A 21,412-nucleotide genomic window follows, 5' to 3' on the forward strand; every position below is an offset into this window, starting at 1 on the left:
GAAAAACTCCCAAGAAAGGAAGGAACCTAGGAAGAAACCTAGGAAAGATCCAGGCTCTAAGGGGTGGCCAGTCCTCTTCTGGCTGTGCCGGGTGGAGATTATAAGATTACATGGCCATTAAGGCCAGATTGTTCTTCAAGATGTTCAAACGTTGGTGGATGACCTGCAGGGTTAAATAATAACGACAGGGGTTATAGAGGGTGTAACAGGTCAGCACCTCAGGAGTAAAGTTGGATTGGCTTTTCAAAGTCAGTTGGCTTTTCATAGCCGAGCATTCAGAGGTCGAGACAGCAGGTGAGGTAGAGAGGGAGAGAGAGAGGGAGGGAGAAGGAGTGGGAGAGAGAGGGTCATAAACAGCAGTTTCGGGACAAGGTAGCATGTCTGGTGAACTGTTCATGGTTCCATAGCCGCAGGCTCAGACACCTGTCTCTGATTAGGTCCGCCAAACTACGTTTTCCGTTCGGCACACAGTACCTTGAATGTACCAAACAAGTGGGAGTATTACAGTACCAGCCACCAGTCAAAAATACAAAAGTGTATTTAAAAAAAAGTGTATATATAAAAATAAAAAAAATCTAGATCTATTGCTTTCTCCAGTGTTCGTATTCAATTCTAATATCCAACATGTTAACCTTAATTTTGATTGGCACTTATTTTCGAACAAACTCTTAACCAAAATAAGAAATCCATTGATTGGTATTAATAATGATATCTGAACAGATGATGAATTATATTTGAAGATGCGAAACCCATGTCAGGTTGTGTTCAACCTCTCGCTCAATCAAATCAAAGCCCACCATAAGACCTACATTATTGATGCCCGTGTTTACGCGCATATCTCTTGTGTCTGATGACAAACGCTTTGCATCTCTGTCTCCTTTCTCTCTCTCTCTCTCTCTCTCTTCTCTCTTCTCTCTTTCTCTCTCTCTCTTCTCTCTCTCTCTTCTCTCTTCTCTCTTTCTCTTCTCTCTCTCTCTTTTTCTCGCTCTCTCACTCTCTCTCTCTTTCTCGCTCCAAGCCTCTCAGCTATCATAAAAAGTGTTCTCTCCACTGCTGTTCTCTGATCAGGTTTATATAACTGAGTTTAACAACATGTCAGGGCATTCTGATGTGAATAACAATCTCTGTAATAGGGGCTCTCAAAAGGCCTTGTTTCAAAGGGGGTTTCTTGAGGCTGCCTGTCTTTCCTCTGTCATACCGCAGGGTCAACTCCCTGGCTGCCTGGCTTTCCTGGCAGTCTCATCTGATACAGCTTGATCCACCGTCGATGTGCTAACTTAGCTAAGAATAGCGTGGAGAGATGTCCAATATGAGGACTTTATTCATGGGAAATCTGTTGTCTCCATCTCTCCCTCTCTCGCTGTCTTTCTCCTTAGCCTCTCTGTTTCTTTCTCGCTGTCTCTCTCTCTCTCTCTCTCTGCCGCACGGTGGGTTGCCATTAACGATTCAGCACAGAGAGGCCTTGAGGGATTGAAAGTGACAGAGCAGAAACAGAAAAGAAACCTCCAAGCGAATAAGAAAGGCAAGAGTGACGGGGAGGAGAGAGAGAAGAGGGGGGCGGGAGCGGCGGGGGTAGGGATGGAGGGAGGGTACACAATGCACAGAGAGGTGGATGGTGAGATGGGAGGCTTAAGAAGATAGTTTGTTGGAATAAAGAACAGATTTCCATAGAGAAAGAAATGGAAGGATGGCAGGGGGTGAGAGAAGAGAGGTGTTAAAGAAAAGGAGAACCAACTGGAATTTGGTTAAGATTTGGGAAGGAGAGGGCAAATAATAGACTTAGGGATGGAGGGATGCAGGGTGTGTGTAATAAAGGCGTGGACGGAGTATGCTAATTAGGACATTTGAATTATGAATGAGATTAATTACTTCTGCAGACTCGACTTTGAATATATGCCCACTTTCCCTCCTGCCAACCACTTAATGTTAATCCCCTGGTCTGGATAAAACTGGATTTTTTTGTTGCTTTTTTCTCCTGTTTCCCCCTGTGTTTCCTCAACTCCTTACTCCTAAATCAATTCAAGCTATGACACATTGACACTAGAATCGATTGAAAATAACTACCTTAAGTAATGAAATGTCAGCATCACAATGTCTCAAAAATGCTAGGAAGTAACATCTAGGCAAGACTGAGTAATGTGATGTTTGAGTAAACAGATATGGTGGCTGGTCCCCTATATTGGTGTTTGTGCTGTGTTATTTGTTGCGATGATGATTAGCATTTTTTATTTCCTTCTGTCTGACAGCAAAATTCATCTTTTCACTTTTTAGGTTCTGGCAACATGGCGAATGTATCTATTTGCTGTCAAAGTCCCCACCAAGGTATTTCACGATCTTTTTAAAATTGAATTGACTAATAGTGTTGGTTTTGATGATGATGAGGATGATTCTGAAGATTATTATCATCATTTTTCAGTAAAGGGATAACTTGGTCATATTGATTGCAATGCACTATATCAACATCATTTCAGGTGGAGGTTACTTTCAACTTCCTGGAAATTCGAGCAATGAACACTTATCCAGATCATCAGGTGAGCAACTGTTTTATTCCCACAACCAACCATCTGCCTCATTTCACATTTTCGATAAATGTTTGTTTACCAAAACTTCTTGACGGGACTGAGTTTCATTGGCATTAAATATTCCTAAGATTGTTTATCGGGCAAAATTAGTTTTAGCTTTGCCGATTTTTGTCAACTGAGAAGCAACTCTCTGAAATTATAATTTCCATTAAGCTCTGTTTAATCTCAGTGATGTCAACTCACACCTTTCAGGTTGTCATAGACACAGACAAATCGACCCACTCCTTGAGACTGCAGTCACAAGACAACCTTGATCACATGATGAACCATATCAACTTTGCCCTCTCACGAATATTCAATAACTCCATGTATGCGTAAGTCTCGTTTGTGGAATCACCTACTGCTACGCACCGTGCTATGTAGTCTGTAAGAAGGGAGAGTTTGGCTGCAGACTGTAACATCATCAGGATTGACTGCACTGGGTATTGACCATTGAGACTCATCTACAGTATATCATATACCAAAATATCTGTTTCCCAACATATCATTTAACAGGATACAGGGAGAATGTAGTTAAAGGCGCTACAGAAGGTTGAAGTAAAGACTAGTTAGGGCTATTGAGCTAAAGTAAGGATTAGGGTCAGAGATTAAGTCAGACAGGTTCAGAGATTAAGTGGGGTAGTAGTAGGATTGGGTTTACTATACAACTTGATTAAGGATACTGTGTATTTAATGTAGTGGTAAAGTCATGTCACCAACATGTATAATATGCAGTATACTGTATTCATATTGCTTGTTCACTGACTGAGATGTTAATATCTTTCTATTTATTTCTCGTTCTTCCTTCTTTCCCTCCCTCCATCTCTCGCAGTCCGACCATCTGCCGAGCAGAGGGGGACGTCTCTGATGGAGTCCTCCAGTTTTCACCAAACTCTGAATCGTCTGTAGAGACTCAGAGAACCTGTGGTGAACCGCCTACTTACTCTCTCTCAAACTCACGCTCTTTGTCGAGTCGGTGACACATATTGAATTCACCTGGAGCATATGTTATTATGTATAGAACCGACTAATCTATGACTGTATGTGATCAGGGATCCTTTTAATATCTCTAGCTCAAGTTCTTTCATGCTCTTGTCTTCCATCTCAACTCAATATGAACTGTCCCCCCCCCTTGCTCTGTTTCTCTTTCTTCTCTTGCCCTCTCTCCTCATCCTCTCTCTCTTTCTCTTGCTCTCAGGCGGTTTCTCTGAGACCTACGCAGCTCTGTGCGACTATAACGGCATCGGCTGTAAGGAGGAAGTGCAGTGGGTAAGAAAACCACATATGCATTACGTCAACCAACTGTAGTGCTCAATCAATGGAGTTCTACTGTTAGTATCGCCGGTACCATCATATTTGTAACCTGACTCTTTCTATCGCTCTCTCTCTCTCTTCCCCCCCTCCCGCCCTCCCAACTTCCCCTCTCTCTTAGGATGTGGACACTATCTATCACTCTCAGGACAACAGGGAGTTCAACCTGCTGGACTTCAGCCACCTGGACAGCAGGTACACCACCTGTTCTGTATGCAAAAATGGTGTTGCAGAATACTGCTGTTCTACGCCCTTTCTCTTCCCCCGTCATCCTGTCCACATACATTTCAGCCCTACTCTGCTCTCGGATGGGACTATGTCAGTAAGTGAGTGTCAGGGGTACAGTGTAAAGCTTTCATGGGACTTCACCCGTGTGAGGTGCTGTAGTTTAAGCCAAGTTCCACCACCTCCTGTGGGCTGGCCCTCCCGAACTCTCCGCCTCTCCTGTCTCCCTGCCAGGAGGCAATTGTGGTGCATCCCTCTGAGCCGTGTCCTTCCCCCCCCTCAAATCCTTTCTGATTTCTGCCTTCTACAGTTACAGCCTCCGACACGGCCATGCTTTTTCTGCTGACTGTCGTCCTCTTCTATTTCATTTCATTCTTTGAGCTATGAAAGTGGATACATTTCTCTCTCTCTCTGCTGCCTGTGTGGCCCTGCAGCAATAGCCCAACAGGTTCAGACATCGCTCCCACACTGGGCACGCTGCAGCAGCTAAACCTGGTGTGTGTGTGTGTGTGTGTGTGTGTGTGTGTGTGTGTGTGTGTGTGTGTGTGTGTGTGTGTGTGTGTGTGTGTGTGTGTGTGTGTGTGTGTGTGTGTGTGTGTGTGTGCTTGTGTGACAGCATACATGCTTGGGTGTCTGTGTGTGTGTGTCTCTCTCTGGAGTATAGCTGGCAGACTGTCATGCTCTAGTGCCCTACAGGCCCCAAGGGGACCAATAGTGGTAGTAAACAGTTCTCTTCTACACATGGGCTGGAAGTGCAGCTCACACTTTTAATGGAATTGTTGATTCAGGGAAATCGTGCCAGTAGTTTGGTGTATGAGGGCGCTACTGTTGGCTGGTGAGGAACACTGGGAGAGGTTGTGGAGTGTACACACGCATACTGTACACACGCATGCACAAGTACGCACGCACACCATCACACACACACACACACACACACACACACACACACACACACACACACACACACACACACACACACACACACACACACACACACACACACACACACACACACACACACCCTTTAGCCAGCCAGAGTGAAGTCCCTTCCACAATGGCATGAGAAATGAGAACACAGCCCTCAGCCATGCTACACTGGACTGGGTGCTAATGATTCGCTGTAATGGAGGGAGGGAGTTCCCCTTTAAGAGCGCACTCTCCCTCTCTGTTGGTCTCTCTGTCTGTTGCCTCATCTCTCTCTCTGCCTCTCTCTCTCTCTCTCCCTTCCTCTCTCTCTTTCGCTCTCTCTCTCTCTCTCGCTCTCTGCCTCTCTTCCTTTCTCCCTCCATCCCTCTCTCCCTCCCCTCTACTAGACAAATGGTGTGTTGGGCAGGATAAAACGGTTTTAGGCCGTTGGCCAGGATCGAAACGTAGCTCTGTTGTACCTCACACTGAGTAATCCACTGACCTGGCCTCTCTCAGTCAGCCAAATTGATCCTTCTCTCTGCCCTCTCTCCTTCCTCGGGCCCTCTCTCTCCAACAAGGAGAGTGTGCTGCAGAATCATACATCATTTCTGAAGCCATCCATATGGCTCTCTCAGATTAATTTGTTTTGCTGGAGAAAAACATATTTTTTTTTGGGGGGGTTTGGCTGTGGGAATGTAATGAGTTTTTGATGAGTATTTCAAGTTGATACGACTCTATTGTATAAATCTAAGCCTGAAATTGTGTGTGTCTATTTCAGGGATCTGGCGGTAATTGTGGCTTCCATGGCGTACAACACTTGGTTCACCAAACTCTACTGCACAGACATGCGCATTGTAACTATCCATTGTACATTACTGATTGCATGTGATATCTGGTTATGTTTGATAAACCTGTCTGTCTGTCAGCCTGAGAACATCCATTTGTGTTGAGACTGGACTAGCAGGGTTTATTTCTTTTTTTAGTTGGTTAGAACTGTGTTTTATCCAGTTATGTAACAATGTCTCTGTTTGATGACCTCAGGGGTCAGAGGTGGTGGAGCAGGTCCTTCACACCGTCAGTAAGTCCAGCAGTCTGGAGGAACTCACTCTGGAGAACGTTGGCCTCAAATCGTGAGTCTCCTCCCCTCCTCCCCTCCTCCCCTCCTCCCCTCCTCCTGTTCTGCCACTTCTCTCCCTTTCATCTCCTCTCTTTTTATCCGTCTAATTCTTGTCTAACCATGCCCGACTTCAGTGCTGAGTTGAGCTTTTTTATCTTCCATGACTCAGATATACACAGATGTATAATGGATCACTGGAATCATCGAAACCATCTTTAATCCTTCTCTCTACATTTTGCTATTTTAGAGATTTCCCTCAGAAAATGGCGACGGCTCTGTCAGAGAATCCTGCCTCTGCGATCCACTCTCTCAACCTGGCCCACAACAACTTGGACAACCAAGGTGCTGGACCCTCATTGGCACACTGTCTCTCACTCTTTTGCTGCATCAGTCATGTGTTTGAATACCAGTCTGGGTGCATCTTTCTCAGTGTTTGCTGTTTGCTTTTAAGGCTGATGGTGCCGGAGGGGAGGGCTGCTGTCTTATCGGCTCTTAACCAACTATGCTATTTTTGTATATTTTTTTTGGCGTTGTTCGTAACTTGTTTTGTGCATACTGTTGCTGCTACCGTCTCTTATGGCCGAAAAGAGCTTATTATTTGTTATTCCTATCTCTTACTTTTTTGGGGGGCTTTTCTTAAAACTGCATTGTTGGTTAAGGGCTTGTAAGTAAGCATTTCACTGCAAGGTCTACACCTGTTGTATTCGGGCGCATGTGACAAATAAAATTGGATTTGATTTGACCTGGCAGATGTGTGTGTTTGCGCGCGTGTCCTCTATTAATGTGTGTGTGTCAGGGTTGCATGCGTGCCAGGAACTCTCGTTAGTACATCAGAATCTGCCTCTTTCACCTGTCACTTCCACTCACGTCACTGTGTGTTTGTGCCTGTGTGCCTATAGACGCCGTGTACTAGATTCGCTGTTTTTGTCTGCGTGGATTATACCTGTGCGTATGTGTTGATTTTGCTCATCATGTGTGGGGATGTCAAGGGTGTGTGATTGTGTGTGTTTTCTCTGATCTATGCATGTTCATGTGTGTGACTGTTTGCTTGTGGACGTGTGTGAGCTGTGTGTGTGTGTGTGTGTGTGTGTGTGTGTGTGTGTGTGTGTGTGTGTGTGTGTGTGTGTGTGTGTGTGTGTGCGTGTGTGTTTCATTCTGACACTCTCATGTGTGTTTATTTTATTCCAGGAGTGTCCAACCTCATCCAGCTGGTGTGTCGTCTCAACAAAGGCCTTCGTCTGCTCAACCTCTCCAAGACGTCCCTCTCCTCCAAGGGTGTGTTCATCCCTCTGTCCCCTGGGCCACAGTGCCCCCCTGTGGTGGTCACCTCTCCTCCATGAACTCATATAGATTGGTCGGTTGTTTAGCAACAAAACCGACACGTGCTCAACCACAGGGCAAAACAGACGGGGTTGTCTTAGATGTAAACTATATTTCATCTCCAATGTTGATTTAAAACATAAAGTTGCACAATGAGCACTTGCGGTCTCTCAAATACATCATTACAGTTGTTGGTTAGCTAGCTAGCGGATTTTTGCCATATTAGCATAGACATGACATCAGTCAAAACACCTCAAAACAAGACATGGTAGCAAGAACAAGATAAAACTAACTGAAACGAGCCACTCATGATTCCCCACATTGAAGTTTCTTGTCATTGTTGCAAGCTATATGGCCATCCAGAATCACAACAACACACAACCTTCTGCCCCATTGAAGCGTGCGCATTGTTTTCCTGACGTTCTCAGCTAACCCGTCTATAGGGCCTGGGGTTTTCAAGAGAATTTTATTCTTGGTCATACAGGGTCCTAAGGTTTATGTTCTCTTATATTTCTCAAGAGCACATTTATGATCAAAGTCTATTTATAGATTGATAGATCTACAGATGATTCATCAAAAAGACAGTCATAATATGCGAATGTGAGGATTCACATTGATGGGCGGAGAATTGCCTACCTGCTCCCTCTCAGAGTATGTGCCACATGCCTGTCTGTTGTCTGCTCTGCTGTCTGCTGTGTGCTAATTTCCTCTTTAATCTGGGCGAATTAGGGATGAGATTAATCTACTGTAGTAGGGTAGAGCACAGGGCTAGCTATTCCACAGTCTTTGCCTCATTGCTCTAATTGTAACCTTTTGTTGCAGGCTTCAAAGTAAACATGCGAGTACAAGGTCTGGCCCTGCAAGTCTGCCGTTTGTGGGCTTTATTGAGTTCACTGCTCACTGAGCATGCTCTTGTTACTGTTTTCTCTCTCTAAATCTCTGCAGTGAAGAGATTTGAAAGAGATTTGAATGGGCTGCTCTAATGTAATGGACCAAGGGCCATATTTCTCTTTTTGGTTTCAGATGGAGCGTTTTATGTGATTAGTAGTTAGCTCTGATAGTTGGCCAGTTAATAGCGGTGCTCTGAAACTCTTTCCCTCCTCCGCTGCAGTTACTTTATTTCTCTACGTCAACAGACTATTTCTACTGATGCATATTTCTTCATTCATTCATCCCCCTCTCCCTTCCTCTATCTTAGGAGTAGTGTCTCTCTCCCAGGCCCTCTGCTCCAGTGATGACTACTCCAACTCTCTCCTTCACCTGGACCTGAGCAAAAACCCTGGGATTCTGTCTGGGGAGGACGCCACGGTGAGACCGACACACAAACGCCACATGCACACATGCACACACACACACACACACACACACACGCACGCACGCACGCACGCACGCACGCACGCGCACGCACACCTCTCTTTAAAGGCTCTCTCTCTGTCTATCTCTCTGCAGAACATGTACCTGTTCCTAGCCCAGCCAAACTGCCTGGTTCATTTGGACCTCTCTGGGACCGACTGCACTGTGGACTCGGTTAGTACTGTCTCCATTCTAGAGTGCTTCATGCTTTGACCATACAGTTAAAAGTGATACATGCTTTGTCTGGTCAAGGGTCAGCATAGTCTTAACTAACATACTTATTGAAGTGGACTTTATAATAATTAAAGTGGAAGTGTGGACGCCCTAATCGGGATATACAGTATAACAGTTCTGGGATTCTACAAACGTATAAGCATGACATTTCATCTGTATAACTTGGGAAGGAACATTCTGCCCCAATAGCAGGAATAATAAGCCTTTTATGTTGAGCATGAATTTTGTATAGAATATTAGTGTGTTCTGAGACAGGAAGTTTCTGGTCTGCCATTGCTCGTTCCCAACTCATTCCTCTGATGTGTCTTTGGGATGAAAGGAGGCCACTTTTTTTATGTATTTTTTTTCTGACGATATTGTTGTGTTCATATTGTCACGGTCGTCGTAAGGAGAAGCGGACCAAAGTGCAGCGTGATTATCGTTCCACATTTTTATTGAACTGAGAAACTATGCAATACATACACAATAAACTGAACGAACAAAAACAACAAACCGTGAAGCAGAGTTGAAACATGCACTACTCAAAAACAATCTCCCACAAACCCAGGTGGAAAAAACATCTAAGTATGATCTCCTCCAACGAGGACCAGCTGCCTCTAATTGGAGATCATCCCAAACAATACTCAACATAGAAATACAAAACTAGAACATACCAACATAGAAAAACTAAACTAGAAAACCCCCCTGTCACTCCCTGACCTACTCTTTCATAGAAAATAACAGCTTTCTATGGTCAGGACGTGACAGTACCCCCCCCCCAAAGGTGCGGACTCCGAACGCACCAACACAAAAACAAACAAAAAGAAAAAACATGGAGGGTGACAAATGTCTATGGCGGCTCTGGTGCAGTAAGCAGAACCTTCTCATCCTACGGATCCTCCAACAGAGGAGGCGGCTCCGGTTCAGGGCATAACCCCCGCTCCGCCCGCTGATCCCTCTGCTTTTGTGCCACCGGACTGTAGATCATCGCCGGAGGCTCTGGACTGCAGGCCGCCACTGGAGACTCTGGACTGTGGGCCGCCGCTGGAGACTCTGGACTGCGGGCCGCCGCTGAAGACTCTGGACTGCGGGCCGTCTCAGGAGGTTCCGGACTGCGGGCCGTCTCAGGAGGTTCCGGACTGCGGGCCGTCTCAGGAGGTTCCGGACTGCGGGCCGTCTCAGGAGGTTCCGGACTGCGGGCCGTCTCAGGAGGTTCCGGACTGCGGGCCGTCTCAGGAGGTTCCGGACTGCGGGCCGTCTCAGGAGGTTCCGGACTGCGGGCCGTCTCAGGAGGTTCCGGAATGCGGGCCGTCTCAGGAGGTTCCGGACTGCGGGCCGTCTCAGGAGGTTCCGGACTGCGGGCCGTCTCAGGAGGTTCCGGACTGGGGACCGTCGCTGCAGGCTCCATGCCATGGATCAACACTGCAGGCTCCACGCCATGGATCATCACTGGAGGCTTCGTGCCATTACATTTACATTTACGTCATTTAGCAGACGCTCTTATCCAGAGCGACTTACAATTGGTGCATTCACCTTAAGATATCCAGTGGAACAACCACTTTACAATAGTACATCTATATCTTTTTTTGGGGGGGGGGATTAGGATTACTATATCCTATCCCAGGTATTCCTTAAAGAGGTGGGGTTTCAGGTGTCTACGGAAGGTGGTGATTGACTCCGCTGTCCTGGCGTCGTGAGGGAGCTTGTTCCACCATTGGGGTGCCAGAGCAGCGAACAGTTTTGACTGGGCTGAGCGGGAACTGTGCTTCCGCAGAGGTAGGGGGGCCAGCAGGCCAGATGTGGATGAACGCAGTGCCCTTGTTTGGGTGTAGGGCCTGATCAGAGCCTGAAGGTACGGAGGTGCCGTTCCCCTCACAGCTCCGTAGGCAAGCACCATGGTCTTGTAGCAGATGCGAGCTTCAACTGGAAGCCAGTGGAGTGTGCGGAGGAGCGGGGTGACGTGAGAGAACTTGGGAAGGTTGAACACCAGACGGGCTGTGGCGTTCTGGATGAGTTGTAGGGGTTTAATGGCACAGGCAGGGAGCCCCGCCAACAGGGAGTTGCAGTAATCCAGACGGGAGATGACAAGTGCCTGGATTAGGACCTGCGCCGCTTCCTGTGTAAGGCAGGGTCGTACTCTGCGAATGTTGTATAGCATGAACCTACAGGATCGGGTCACCGCCTTGATGTTAGCGGAGAACGACAGGGTGTTGTCCAGGGTCACGCCGAGGCTCTTAGCACTCTGGGAGGAGGACACAATGGAGTTGTCCACCGTGATGGCGAGATCATGGAAAGGGCAGTCCTTCCCCGGGAGGAAGAGCAGCTCCGTCTTGCCGAGGTTCAGCTTGAGGTGGTGATCCGTCATCCACACTGATATGTCTGCCAGACATGCAGAGATGCGATTCGCCACCTGGTTATCAGAAGGGGGAAAGGAGAAGATTAATTTTGTGTCGTCTGCGTAGCAATGATAGGAGAGACCATGTGAGGATATGACAGAGCCAAGTGACTTGGTGTATAGCGAGAATAGGAGAGGGCCTAGAACTGAGCCCTGGGGGACACCAGTGGTGAGAGCACGTGGTGCGGAGACGGATTCTCGCCATGCCACCTGGTAGGAGCGACCTGTCAGGTAGGACGCAATCCAAGAGTGAGCCGCGCCGGCGATACCCAACTCGGAGAGGGTGGAGAGGAGGATCTGATGGTTCACAGTATCAAAGGCAGCAGATAGGTCTAGAAGGATGAGAGCAGAGGAGAGAGAGTTAGCTTTAGCAGTGCGGAGAGCCTCCGTGACACAGAGAAGAGCAGTCTCAGTTGAATAACCAGCCTTGAAACCTGACTGATTTGGATCGAGAAGGTCATTCTGAGAGAGATAGCAGGAGAGCTGGCCAAGGACAGCACGTTCAAGAGTTTTGGAGAGAAAAGAAAGAAGGGATACTGGTCTGTAGTTGTTGACATCGGAGGGATCGAGTGTAGGTTTTTTGAGAAGGGGTGCAACTCTCGCTCTCTTGAAGACGGAAGGGACGTAGCCAGCGGTCAAGGATGAGTTGATGAGCGAGGTGAGGTAAGGGAGAAGGTCTCCGGAAATGGTCTGGAGAAGAGAGGAGGGGATAGGCCGGCCGTCACAAGACGCAATATTTCATCTGGAGAGAGAGGGGAGAAAGAGGTCAAAGCATAGGGTAGGGCAGTGTGAGCAGGACCAGCGGTGTCGTTTGACTTAACAAACGAGGATCGGATGTCGTCGACCTTCTTTTCAAAATGGTTGACGAAGTCATCCGCAGAGAGGGAGGGGGGGAGGATTCAGGAGGGAGGAGAAGGTGGCAAAGAGCTTCCTAGGGTTAGAGGCAGATGCTTGGAAGTTAGAGTGGTAGAAAGTGGCTTTAGCAGCAGAAACAGAGGAGGAAAATGTAGAGAGGAGGGAGTGAAAAGATGCCAGGTCCGCAGGGAGGCTAGTTTTCCTCCATTTCCGCTCGGCTGCCCGGAGCCCTGTTCTGTGAGCTCGCAATGAGTCGTCAAGCCACGGAGCAGGAGGGGAGGACCGAGCCGGTCGGGAGGATAGGGGACATAGAGAGTCAAAGGATGCAGAAAGGGAGGAGAGGAGGGTTGAGGAGGCAGAATCAGGAGATTGGTTAGAGAAGGATTGAGCAGAGGGAAGAGATGATAGGATGGAAGAGGAGAGAGTAGCAGGAGAGAGAGAGCGAAGGTTGCGACGGCGCAATATCATCTGAGTAGGGGCAGAGTGAGTAGTGTTGGAGGAGAGCGAGAGGGAAAAAGATGCAAGGTAGTGATCGGAGACTTGGAGGGGAGTTGCAGTGAGATTAGTAGAAGAACAGCATCTGGTGAAGATGAGGTCAAGCGTATTGCCTGCCTTGTGAGTAGGGGGGGACGGTGAGAGGGTGAGGTCAAAAGAGGAGAGGAGTGAAAAGAAGGAGGCAGAGAGAAATGAGTCAAAGGTAGACGTAGGGAGGTTAAAGTCACCCAGAACTGTGAGGGGTTAGCCATCCTCAGGAAAGGAACTTATCAAGGCGTCAAGCTCATTGATGAACTCTCCAAGGGAACCTGGAGGGCGATAAATGGTAAGGATGTTAAGCTTGAATGGGCTACTGATTGTGACAGCATGGAATTCAAAGGAGGAGATGGACAGATGGGTCAGGGGAGAAAGAGAGAAAGTCCACTTGGGAGAGATGAGGATTCCAGTGCCACCACCCCGCTGACCAGATGCTCTCGTGGGTGTGCGAGAACACGTGGTCAGATGAGGAGAGAGCAGTAGGAGTAGCAGTGTTTTCTGTGGTAATCCATGTTTCTGTCAGCGCCAAGAAGTCGAGGGACTGGAGGGTATCATAGGCTGAGATGAACTCTGCCTTGTTGGCCGCAGACCGGCAGTTCCAGAGGCTGCCGGAGACCTGGAACTCCACGTGGGTCGTGCGCGCTGGGACCACCAGGTTAGAGTGGCAGCGGCCACGCGATGTGAAGCGTTTGTATGGCCTGTGCAGAGAGGAGAGAACAGGGATAGACCGACACATAGTTGATAGGCTACAGGAGAGGCTACGCTAATGCAAAGGAGATTGGCATGAAAAATTAACTAAACAACTGGGGAAGCGAGAGAGCAGGGCCACCCTCACTAACAATTCACTGAAACACTAAAACGCTAAAATATAACTTTTCTAGCTACCACTAGAAATTAAAATTTATGTAAATTACAGTGGTTCAATGTTTCCAGGAATAGACTCAAACTTAGTTTATTCCGCTAGATAACTTGGTACAGTATTCTTCCGTGAAAACCCACCTAGTGCACCGTGTCCTATGACGCCGTAGCTAACTAGCTAACTAGCATGCTAGCATCCTATAACACACGGTTAGCACAAATACTTGGTAACAACAAGCTACCAATGGATTATTCATGTCCGTGTCTAGTTCATAACGCAGAAGTAATTAAACATTGGCTAGCTAACACAAAGTCAGTCCTGCTAGCTACACAAGTGGACTACACATCTCGAATGTTCAGAAAGTTAAGCTTACGTTGCGAAAATCTTATTGACTAAAAATGATACAGCTAGCTGGTAGGGTTAGCTAGCTAGCAGTGGGCGCATTGTAGACTATGTTAAAAAATGTAGCTGGCTAGCTAACCTCGATAGTTACTCTGTACTACGCCTTTATCTTGATACAAAGACAACTATGTAGCTAGCTAACATTACACTAGTCAAATCGTTCCATTGTAATGTATATAGTTTCTACAGTACTGCTAATTGGTAAAGTTGGCTAGCTAGCTGTGGTGTTATGGTGTTGACGGCGTTTCGAAAACGGCGCGAACGAACGAATACAGCTGGCTAGCTAACCTTGTTAGTTCCTCAGAGCTACACCTTTATCCTTGATACAAAGACAGCAGATACAACTATGTAGCTAGCTAACAATACACTAATTAAATCGTTGTAATGTAATGTAATGTAATGTAATGAAATGAAATGTAATATTACCCGCGGAGCGAGGTGCGCACGACCACTCACTTCAGCATCCGGAAGCAAAAAAACCTCCTGGCTGTCTCCAGTGCCATGGATCATCACTGGAGGCGTCGTGCCATGGATCATCACTGGAGGCTTCTTACGTGGAGCCGGAACAGGTCTCACCGGACTAGGGAACGCCACTGGAGGCTCCGGACTGGGGGACGTCACCGGAAGCTCTGAACTGGGAACTGTCGCCGGAAGCTCTGGACTGGGAAGGCGCACTGTAGGCCTGATGCGTGGGGCTGGCACAGGTGGCGCCAGATTGGACACATATCTTGTTTTCTCCATATAATCTCCCCTGTAGAGAGTCTGGTTGACTTTGTTAGAATGTCACTTTACTGGCACATGAGCATTTTTGCAAAAGTACTTTCTGACGGTGTTAGCGAAACGATCATGAAACTGCCAAGCTTATTCACATGATTGATCTTTGTATGCATTTGTTGTTGTATTAACATAATATGTGATTTAATAATGCTAACTAACTGCTTTCTATCCATAACAGTTATTTGGGGCTCTGTTGAGGGGATGTTGTGTTGATCTCTCTTACCTGAATCTCTCCAAGAACTGCTTCTCTCACAGGTGAGGTGACTGTCTATCCCCTTGAATGGACCTTAATCCATTTCTATTTAACTTAACTTTCTTGATCCCTGACAGGCAACCAGCAGTATCCTCTCTCAGGGAAGTGTCCATGTAGAGCACAACACATTCTGTCAGAGATGGGCATTTACCCCTGTACCACGTAGACAGAATTAGATAGAAATGTGTCCAACTGTACAAGACGCCCCCTCATCCATCTATTCTGTCTCTGAGCCAGTGTTTACCTACCTTGCGGAGCAGAGCAGGCTGGAGCAGATCAGACATGATCCATCTCTCATCTGCTCTCGTCTGGCCTCCCTCAGGACTGGCAAAGCAGCAACCCCATCTCCGCTCCACAGATTAATCCATTATAGAAAAGTTTGTGAAAAATTAGACTAATTTTGGAAGGGAATTATTGTTAAAATCCCCAGGCTCTCTACGCGCCAGCACATTCTCGGTTTCCCTCACCTCCCCCGCTCCTGCTCTCTTCTCTCTACTATCTCTCTCTCTCTCTCTCTGCTATTATTATAGAGCAGGTTGGCATTTATTGTCATGAATCTTGCCCTGAAGGCACCTCTGTAGAGTGGTCAATAGCTGGCACAGCCACAAAGTCATAAAATCTGATTTTAACCCTAACCTTAACCACATCTGCTAACCCTAATGCCTAACCCGAACCTTAAATTAACCCTTTACAGGGATGGGAATTGGCCTATATGGATAGGACTAAATTGAAATGTTTCTTACAAAATAAATATGAAATGCATAATCATGGTAGTAATTGAAATGGAACAGTTTGGAGATTATGCGAAAATGATTCGACCAAAGTTGAAGAACAGTTCACCTGACACAAGACTGAATCCAAACATTACACTGTTGATTTTATGTGCCTTTTACTGTACTTTTCGCTGCATTTGTTGATAACGAAATCTGAAAATACTCTGGATACATTCAGTAACATGATAAGAATGTTCCTGGGAAACGTGGGGTAGGTGCAACATATGACGAAACAATTACAAGTGCTTGATTGAGAGGACTAACTAGTGTCTCCAAGTTCAACTATAAGGTGCTTTGAGCTCTCCTAGCTGTGCAGTGAAGGAACTAGAGCAAGCACACTTGTGGTTGTTTTGTTTGGAACACAACCCTGCAATCCTGTTAACACAATCTAAAAGGGGCCCATTTTAAATTGCAATCTGGGTCAGTTGGGCATTATTTGAACGCTTGTTCTATTGCCAACATGACTAACTAGGTTATAAAAGAGGATCTTACGGTGTTAGGCTTGCACAAAGCAATTCAGCGAAACAGACCGTCGTTCTGAAGCGCATAGAAAGGAGTCATGAGTGCATTCAGGTGCGGGTTCCGTGGCCGTTCAGAACAACCCAGGCTATGACGCCATGTCATCTTGTAACTGTACAGTGCCTTCAGGGAGTATTCACCCCCCTTTACTTTTTCCACATTTGGTTGTGTTACAGCCTGAATACAAAGTTTTTTCAATTGAGATTTTGTGTCACTGATCTGCACACAACACCCCATCATGTCAAACTGCAATTATGTTTCTAGAAATGTTTACAAATGAAACGCTTTTGTTATGGCGAGCCTAAATGAGTTCAGGAGTACAAATGTGCTAACAAGTCACATAATAAGCTGCGTGGACTCAATCTGCGTGCAATAATAGTGTTTGACATGAGTTTTAAATGACTACCCCATTGCTGTACCCCACACATACTGTACAATTACATACAAGCACAGATTCAACCACAAAGGCCAGAGACTTTTTCCAATGGCTCGCAAAGAAGGCCACCTATTGGTAGATGGGTAAAAAAAAAAGCAGACATTGAATATCCGTTTGAACATGGTGCAGTTATTAAATACACTTTGGTTGGTGTATCAATATCCCCAGTCACTACAAAGATACAGGCGCCCTTACTAACTCAGTTGCCGGAGAGGAAAGAAACTGTTCAGGGATTTCACCATGAGGCCAATGTTGATTTTAAAAACAGTGATCGGAGATAACTGAGGATGGATCAACAACATTACTCCAAAATACTAACATAAATGACAGAGTGAAAAGAAGGAAGCCTGTAAAGAAAAAAATATTCTTCAAAATGTATCCTGTTTGCAGTAAGGCACTAAAGTAATACTGCAAAAATGTGTCAAAGAATGTAAATACAAAGCGTTATGTTTGGGGCAAATCCAACACATCACTGAGTTCACTCTTCATTTCTGGTGGTGGCTGCATCATGTTATGGGTATGCTTGTCATCGGCAAGGACTAGGGAGTTTTAAGGATAAAAAAAACGGAATAGAGCTAAGCACAAGCAAAATCCTAGTGAAAACTTGGTTAAGTCTGCTTTCCAACAGACACTGAAATTCACCTTTCAGCAGGACAATAACCTGAAACACAAGGCCAAATATACACTGGAGTTGCTTACCAAGACGACATAGAATGTTCCTGAGTGGCCTAGTTACAGTTTCTACTTAAATCATCTTAAAAATCTATGGCAAGACTTAAAAATGGCTGTCTAGCAATGATCAACAACCAACTTGACAGAGCTTGAATAATTAGGAAAAAATATTTGGCAAATATTGTACAATCCAGGTGTGCAAAGCTCTTAGAGACAAACCCAGAAAGACTCACAGCTGTAATCGCTGCCAGTGATTCTAACACTTATTGACTCAGGGGGTTGAAAACTTATCTAATCAAGATATGTTAGTGCTTTATTTTCCATACATTTCTTAAAACTTGTCATTAGTGTTTTGTGTAGATCATTGACAAAAAATGGCAATTATATCAATTTTAATCCCACTTTGTAACACATAAAGTCAAGGGGTGTGAGTAGATAGTGATTATCAACGTTGACACTGTACTGTATATGACATGAGTTTTATTATATGGAAATGTGAAGTGATTCATGACAATTAACGTCACCCTGCTACGTCACCCTGCTACGTCACCCTCTCATCCTCTTTTTCTCCATTCTTCTCATGCCTCTCTTTCTCTGTCTTTTCTCTCTTCTCTTCGACATGTCCCTCCCATCCCTCCCTCTCTGTGTGTCTGTCCTTCACTAGCAGCAGTCAGTGGAGCCTTGGTTGCTCTGCCTGAGCTCTGATCCCGCCACATGTAATAGAACATAAATCGGTTTGAACTGATAAGAATGAAAGACTATATATTAAACAGCCAGCGCTATCCTTTCTCTCTCGCTCTCTCGCTCTCTCACTCTCACTCTTTCTCCTCTCTCTTGCCTCCAAATCATTGACTGTAACAGTGTTCAATGTTTGCACGGGCCCCTCTGTGCTGTGTGTATCTGCTGCCCATCTCTGTGTGACTGAAGCCAGTCTTAAGTTCCCTGCAGCCACGCAAAGACAGGATTTATGCTGATGAGGGCATAGGTTGCCGAGCACATGTTGGGAACACGGACCTGTTATCATTATGCCATTCTCTGACATGAGCCCCCATTAACCCCTTACCCACTATCTCTCTCTCTCTCTCTCTCTCTCTCTCTCTCACACACACACACACTCTTTCTTTCTTTTTCTCTCTGTCTCTCTCCAATTCCTTTCTTCCTCTCTCTCTCTCTTTCTCCATCTTTCCCTTGTTTTCTATCTCTACCCACTACGTCTCTCTCTTTCTGTCACGATATGCTGAATTATTTGTATGGTCAGGCTAAAATGAGTGTTAGTTATGCTCTTCTACAATTTAGGAATATACTGTCCCCTGTATTCCAATGACATGCCTGGATGCTTCTGTTACCTGGTATGGCTCAGAGGGCTTTTACTGACATGCTCAGAATGAGTTTATTCTTGAGCTGGTGTACAACTGCTATGGGCTCTGAAGTGTGTGTATGTGTCCACAAGGAAAATATTTTATGCCCAGTTGTGTTAACAGATGGTTTAATAAAAAAACATTTTTGTAACTTAAACTTGTTTCGTGTTGTTCACATTGTCTGATGTTATAGTCTTGTTTTTTTGAAGGCCATTTACTGCCTATCTCTATCTCTCTCTGTCTCTCACGCTCTCGTTCTCTCTATCTTACATTCTCTCTCTCTCTCCCTCCGGTTCTCTCCCACTCTGTCTCTATCTCTGTCTGTCTCTCACGCTCTCGTTCTATCTTACATTCTCTCTCTCTCCCTCCGGTTCTCTCCCACTCTGTCTCTATCTCTGTCTCTCACGCTCTCGTTCTCTCTATCTTACATTCTCTCTATTTCTCCCTCCGGTTCTCTTCCACTCTTTCTCTCATTCTCGCTCGCTCTCGCTCTCTCCCTCTCGTGCTCTCTCTCGCTCTCTCCCTCTCGCTCTCTCTCTCTTTCAGGAAAGTGAGGGAGACTCTCCCTGTCTTCAGGCAGTTCTTCAGTTCAGCCTTCAGTCTTACGCACGTCAACCTGTCTTCTATGAAGCTCCCTCCGGACACTCTGAGGTGAGATAGGGACTCCGCTCTGGCCACTTCCCAAAATGTCGGACTCACGCTCGACTACCTCAGTTGACGTCAGTCCATCCTTTATTTACCTGCACTTAATGAATTCTTTAACATGTGTGTATTGTCAAAGGTGTTTTGTTGGTAAATCCAATCTCCCTATCAAGGTGTCTTTTTTTGTGTGTAGCACTTTACCATGCTTCCTGTGTTTCAGTTGAAGCACTTACTGGTCCTTGGCCAAGTAGTTCTAGGAATCTCTAAACTACTTTTCTCCCACATCTTTTAAGATTGCTGTAACACCCCTCAGTGTGTGTGAATAGAAATCCACATGGTTTCCTGTTAGGGAAGTTGATGGAAAAAATCCGTCACGGTAATTAAGAAAACAATTTGAAATGAGTTTGGTATGCATTGACCTTTCTTGACCTCCTCTCTCGCTCCATCTCTCCATCTCTGCCTCTCTCAGAGCTCTCTTCCTTGGCCTGTCTTCCAACCCTCACATCAGTGACCTACACCTGGACCTCAGCTGCTGTGAGGTACGGCGCCTGTCTGTCTGAATTGCCTTGCCTTCCTGTCTCTCCGTTTGACTGATTTAGTCTTCTCTCTCTCGCTCTCTCTTCTCTCTCTCTCTCTCAGTTGAGGTCTGCTGGTGCTGGGGTGCTCCAGGAGCTGTTTCCCAGAGTGGCCTGTATTGGTAGTCTGGACATCTCAGACAACGGTGAGTGACCCTTGTACCTTTCGCTTCCCTACGCATGCCACAGTCTTATGAATAATTTCAGGGCTAACATAAACGCCAGTTTATATGTATTAGCTGATATACTGTGCATATGTGTCTCTCAGGGTTGGATGCTGATCTGCTAGGGGTCATCCCAGCCTTCTCCAGACACCCCTCCCTCAAACACTTGCTGCTGGGCAAGAACTTCAACATCAAGGGCCGGTAGGGACAGTAATCCGTCCTCCACAGGCACGTAAAGAAATACGCACTGGGAAGATGTGTCTTTTGTCTAACAGTGGCAATTATGTGTCTGCAGGGTGCTGGATGAAATTCTGCAGAAACTAGTGCAGTTAGTGCAGGAGGAAGAGTGTGTGAGTTTCATAATGCACGTGAACACACACTGAGACACGCGCGCACACACACACAAACTCATACACGTACGATCCAGGTATGTTTATGTACTCCCATCTCTCACCCACTCACTGCCATACTCTACGCAGTGAGTATGTTCTCTCCAGCCCTAGTGAATGATTCATTGGGACGTGCTTTATTCTCTCGGCTCTGGGCTTCTCTCTCAGCGCAGATGCACCATCACCATGACGAGCTCGCTCAATTATTTACCGCTGTTGACGCTGATCACTCACAAACATAACACAAACATACAGCACTCAAAGACACATGCACACGCATACACACGCACGCACATATACCCACACTTTACAAATTCACTTCAGTTTTGAGAGCCCTTATCCTCTCTTGCCCCTTTCTCCCTCTCACCCCCTCTCTCCGTCTCTCCATCCTCAGGCCCTGCAGTCCCTCTCTCTGGCGGACTCGCGCCTACGCTCTCGGGGCACAGTGCTGGTGAACGCTCTGGGCAGCAACACCTGCCTGCGCAAGGTGGACCTGAGTGGGAACAGCCTGGAGGATGCGGGGGCTAAGATGCTCAGCAAAGCCCTGCAGATCAACACTACACTCAGGTAAGAGAGAGGGAGCTAGGGAAAGTAGGAGCGAAAGGGGGAGGGGGGGGAGGGAGGGAGGGAGGGAGGGAGGGAGGGAGGGAGGGAGGGAGGGAGGGAGGGAGGGAGGGAGGGAGGGAGGGAGGGAGGGAGGGAGGGGGGGGAAAAGAGAGACTGAGAGATGTGGGAAAGTTCATTATACAGTTGCTTTGCTGTAGTTAATGCAGTGATAATGTAATTATAGGGGTTGTGTTACATCT

The 21,412-nt window shown here is 46.4% G+C and overlaps 1 protein-coding gene across 2 annotated transcripts in view; it reads left to right on the forward strand.

Moving 5' to 3' along the window:
- The window catches only part of LOC106600234 (capping protein, Arp2/3 and myosin-I linker protein 3), a 50,134-nt gene that overhangs the window by 17,524 nt on the left and 11,198 nt on the right, over window positions 1-21,412 (forward strand). For both annotated transcript variants that reach the window (XM_045714798.1, XM_045714799.1), the window contains exons 3-21: window positions 2,272-2,322; window positions 2,472-2,531; window positions 2,775-2,896; window positions 3,394-3,488; window positions 3,760-3,830; window positions 3,994-4,067; window positions 5,782-5,857; window positions 6,045-6,133; window positions 6,368-6,462; window positions 7,309-7,395; window positions 8,639-8,748; window positions 8,890-8,967; window positions 15,004-15,080; window positions 19,383-19,487; window positions 19,948-20,017; window positions 20,118-20,199; window positions 20,322-20,418; window positions 20,513-20,567; window positions 21,001-21,173. In XM_045714798.1, the coding sequence (XP_045570754.1) occupies window positions 2,272-2,322; window positions 2,472-2,531; window positions 2,775-2,896; window positions 3,394-3,488; window positions 3,760-3,830; window positions 3,994-4,067; window positions 5,782-5,857; window positions 6,045-6,133; window positions 6,368-6,462; window positions 7,309-7,395; window positions 8,639-8,748; window positions 8,890-8,967; window positions 15,004-15,080; window positions 19,383-19,487; window positions 19,948-20,017; window positions 20,118-20,199; window positions 20,322-20,418; window positions 20,513-20,567; window positions 21,001-21,173 (1,667 nt within the window). The remainder of the gene's footprint in view (window positions 1-2,271; window positions 2,323-2,471; window positions 2,532-2,774; window positions 2,897-3,393; window positions 3,489-3,759; window positions 3,831-3,993; window positions 4,068-5,781; window positions 5,858-6,044; window positions 6,134-6,367; window positions 6,463-7,308; window positions 7,396-8,638; window positions 8,749-8,889; window positions 8,968-15,003; window positions 15,081-19,382; window positions 19,488-19,947; window positions 20,018-20,117; window positions 20,200-20,321; window positions 20,419-20,512; window positions 20,568-21,000; window positions 21,174-21,412) is intronic.

Source organism: Salmo salar, chromosome ssa03 (genome assembly GCF_905237065.1).
Source record: "Salmo salar chromosome ssa03, Ssal_v3.1, whole genome shotgun sequence".
NCBI classification, from domain to species: domain Eukaryota; kingdom Metazoa; phylum Chordata; class Actinopteri; order Salmoniformes; family Salmonidae; genus Salmo; species Salmo salar.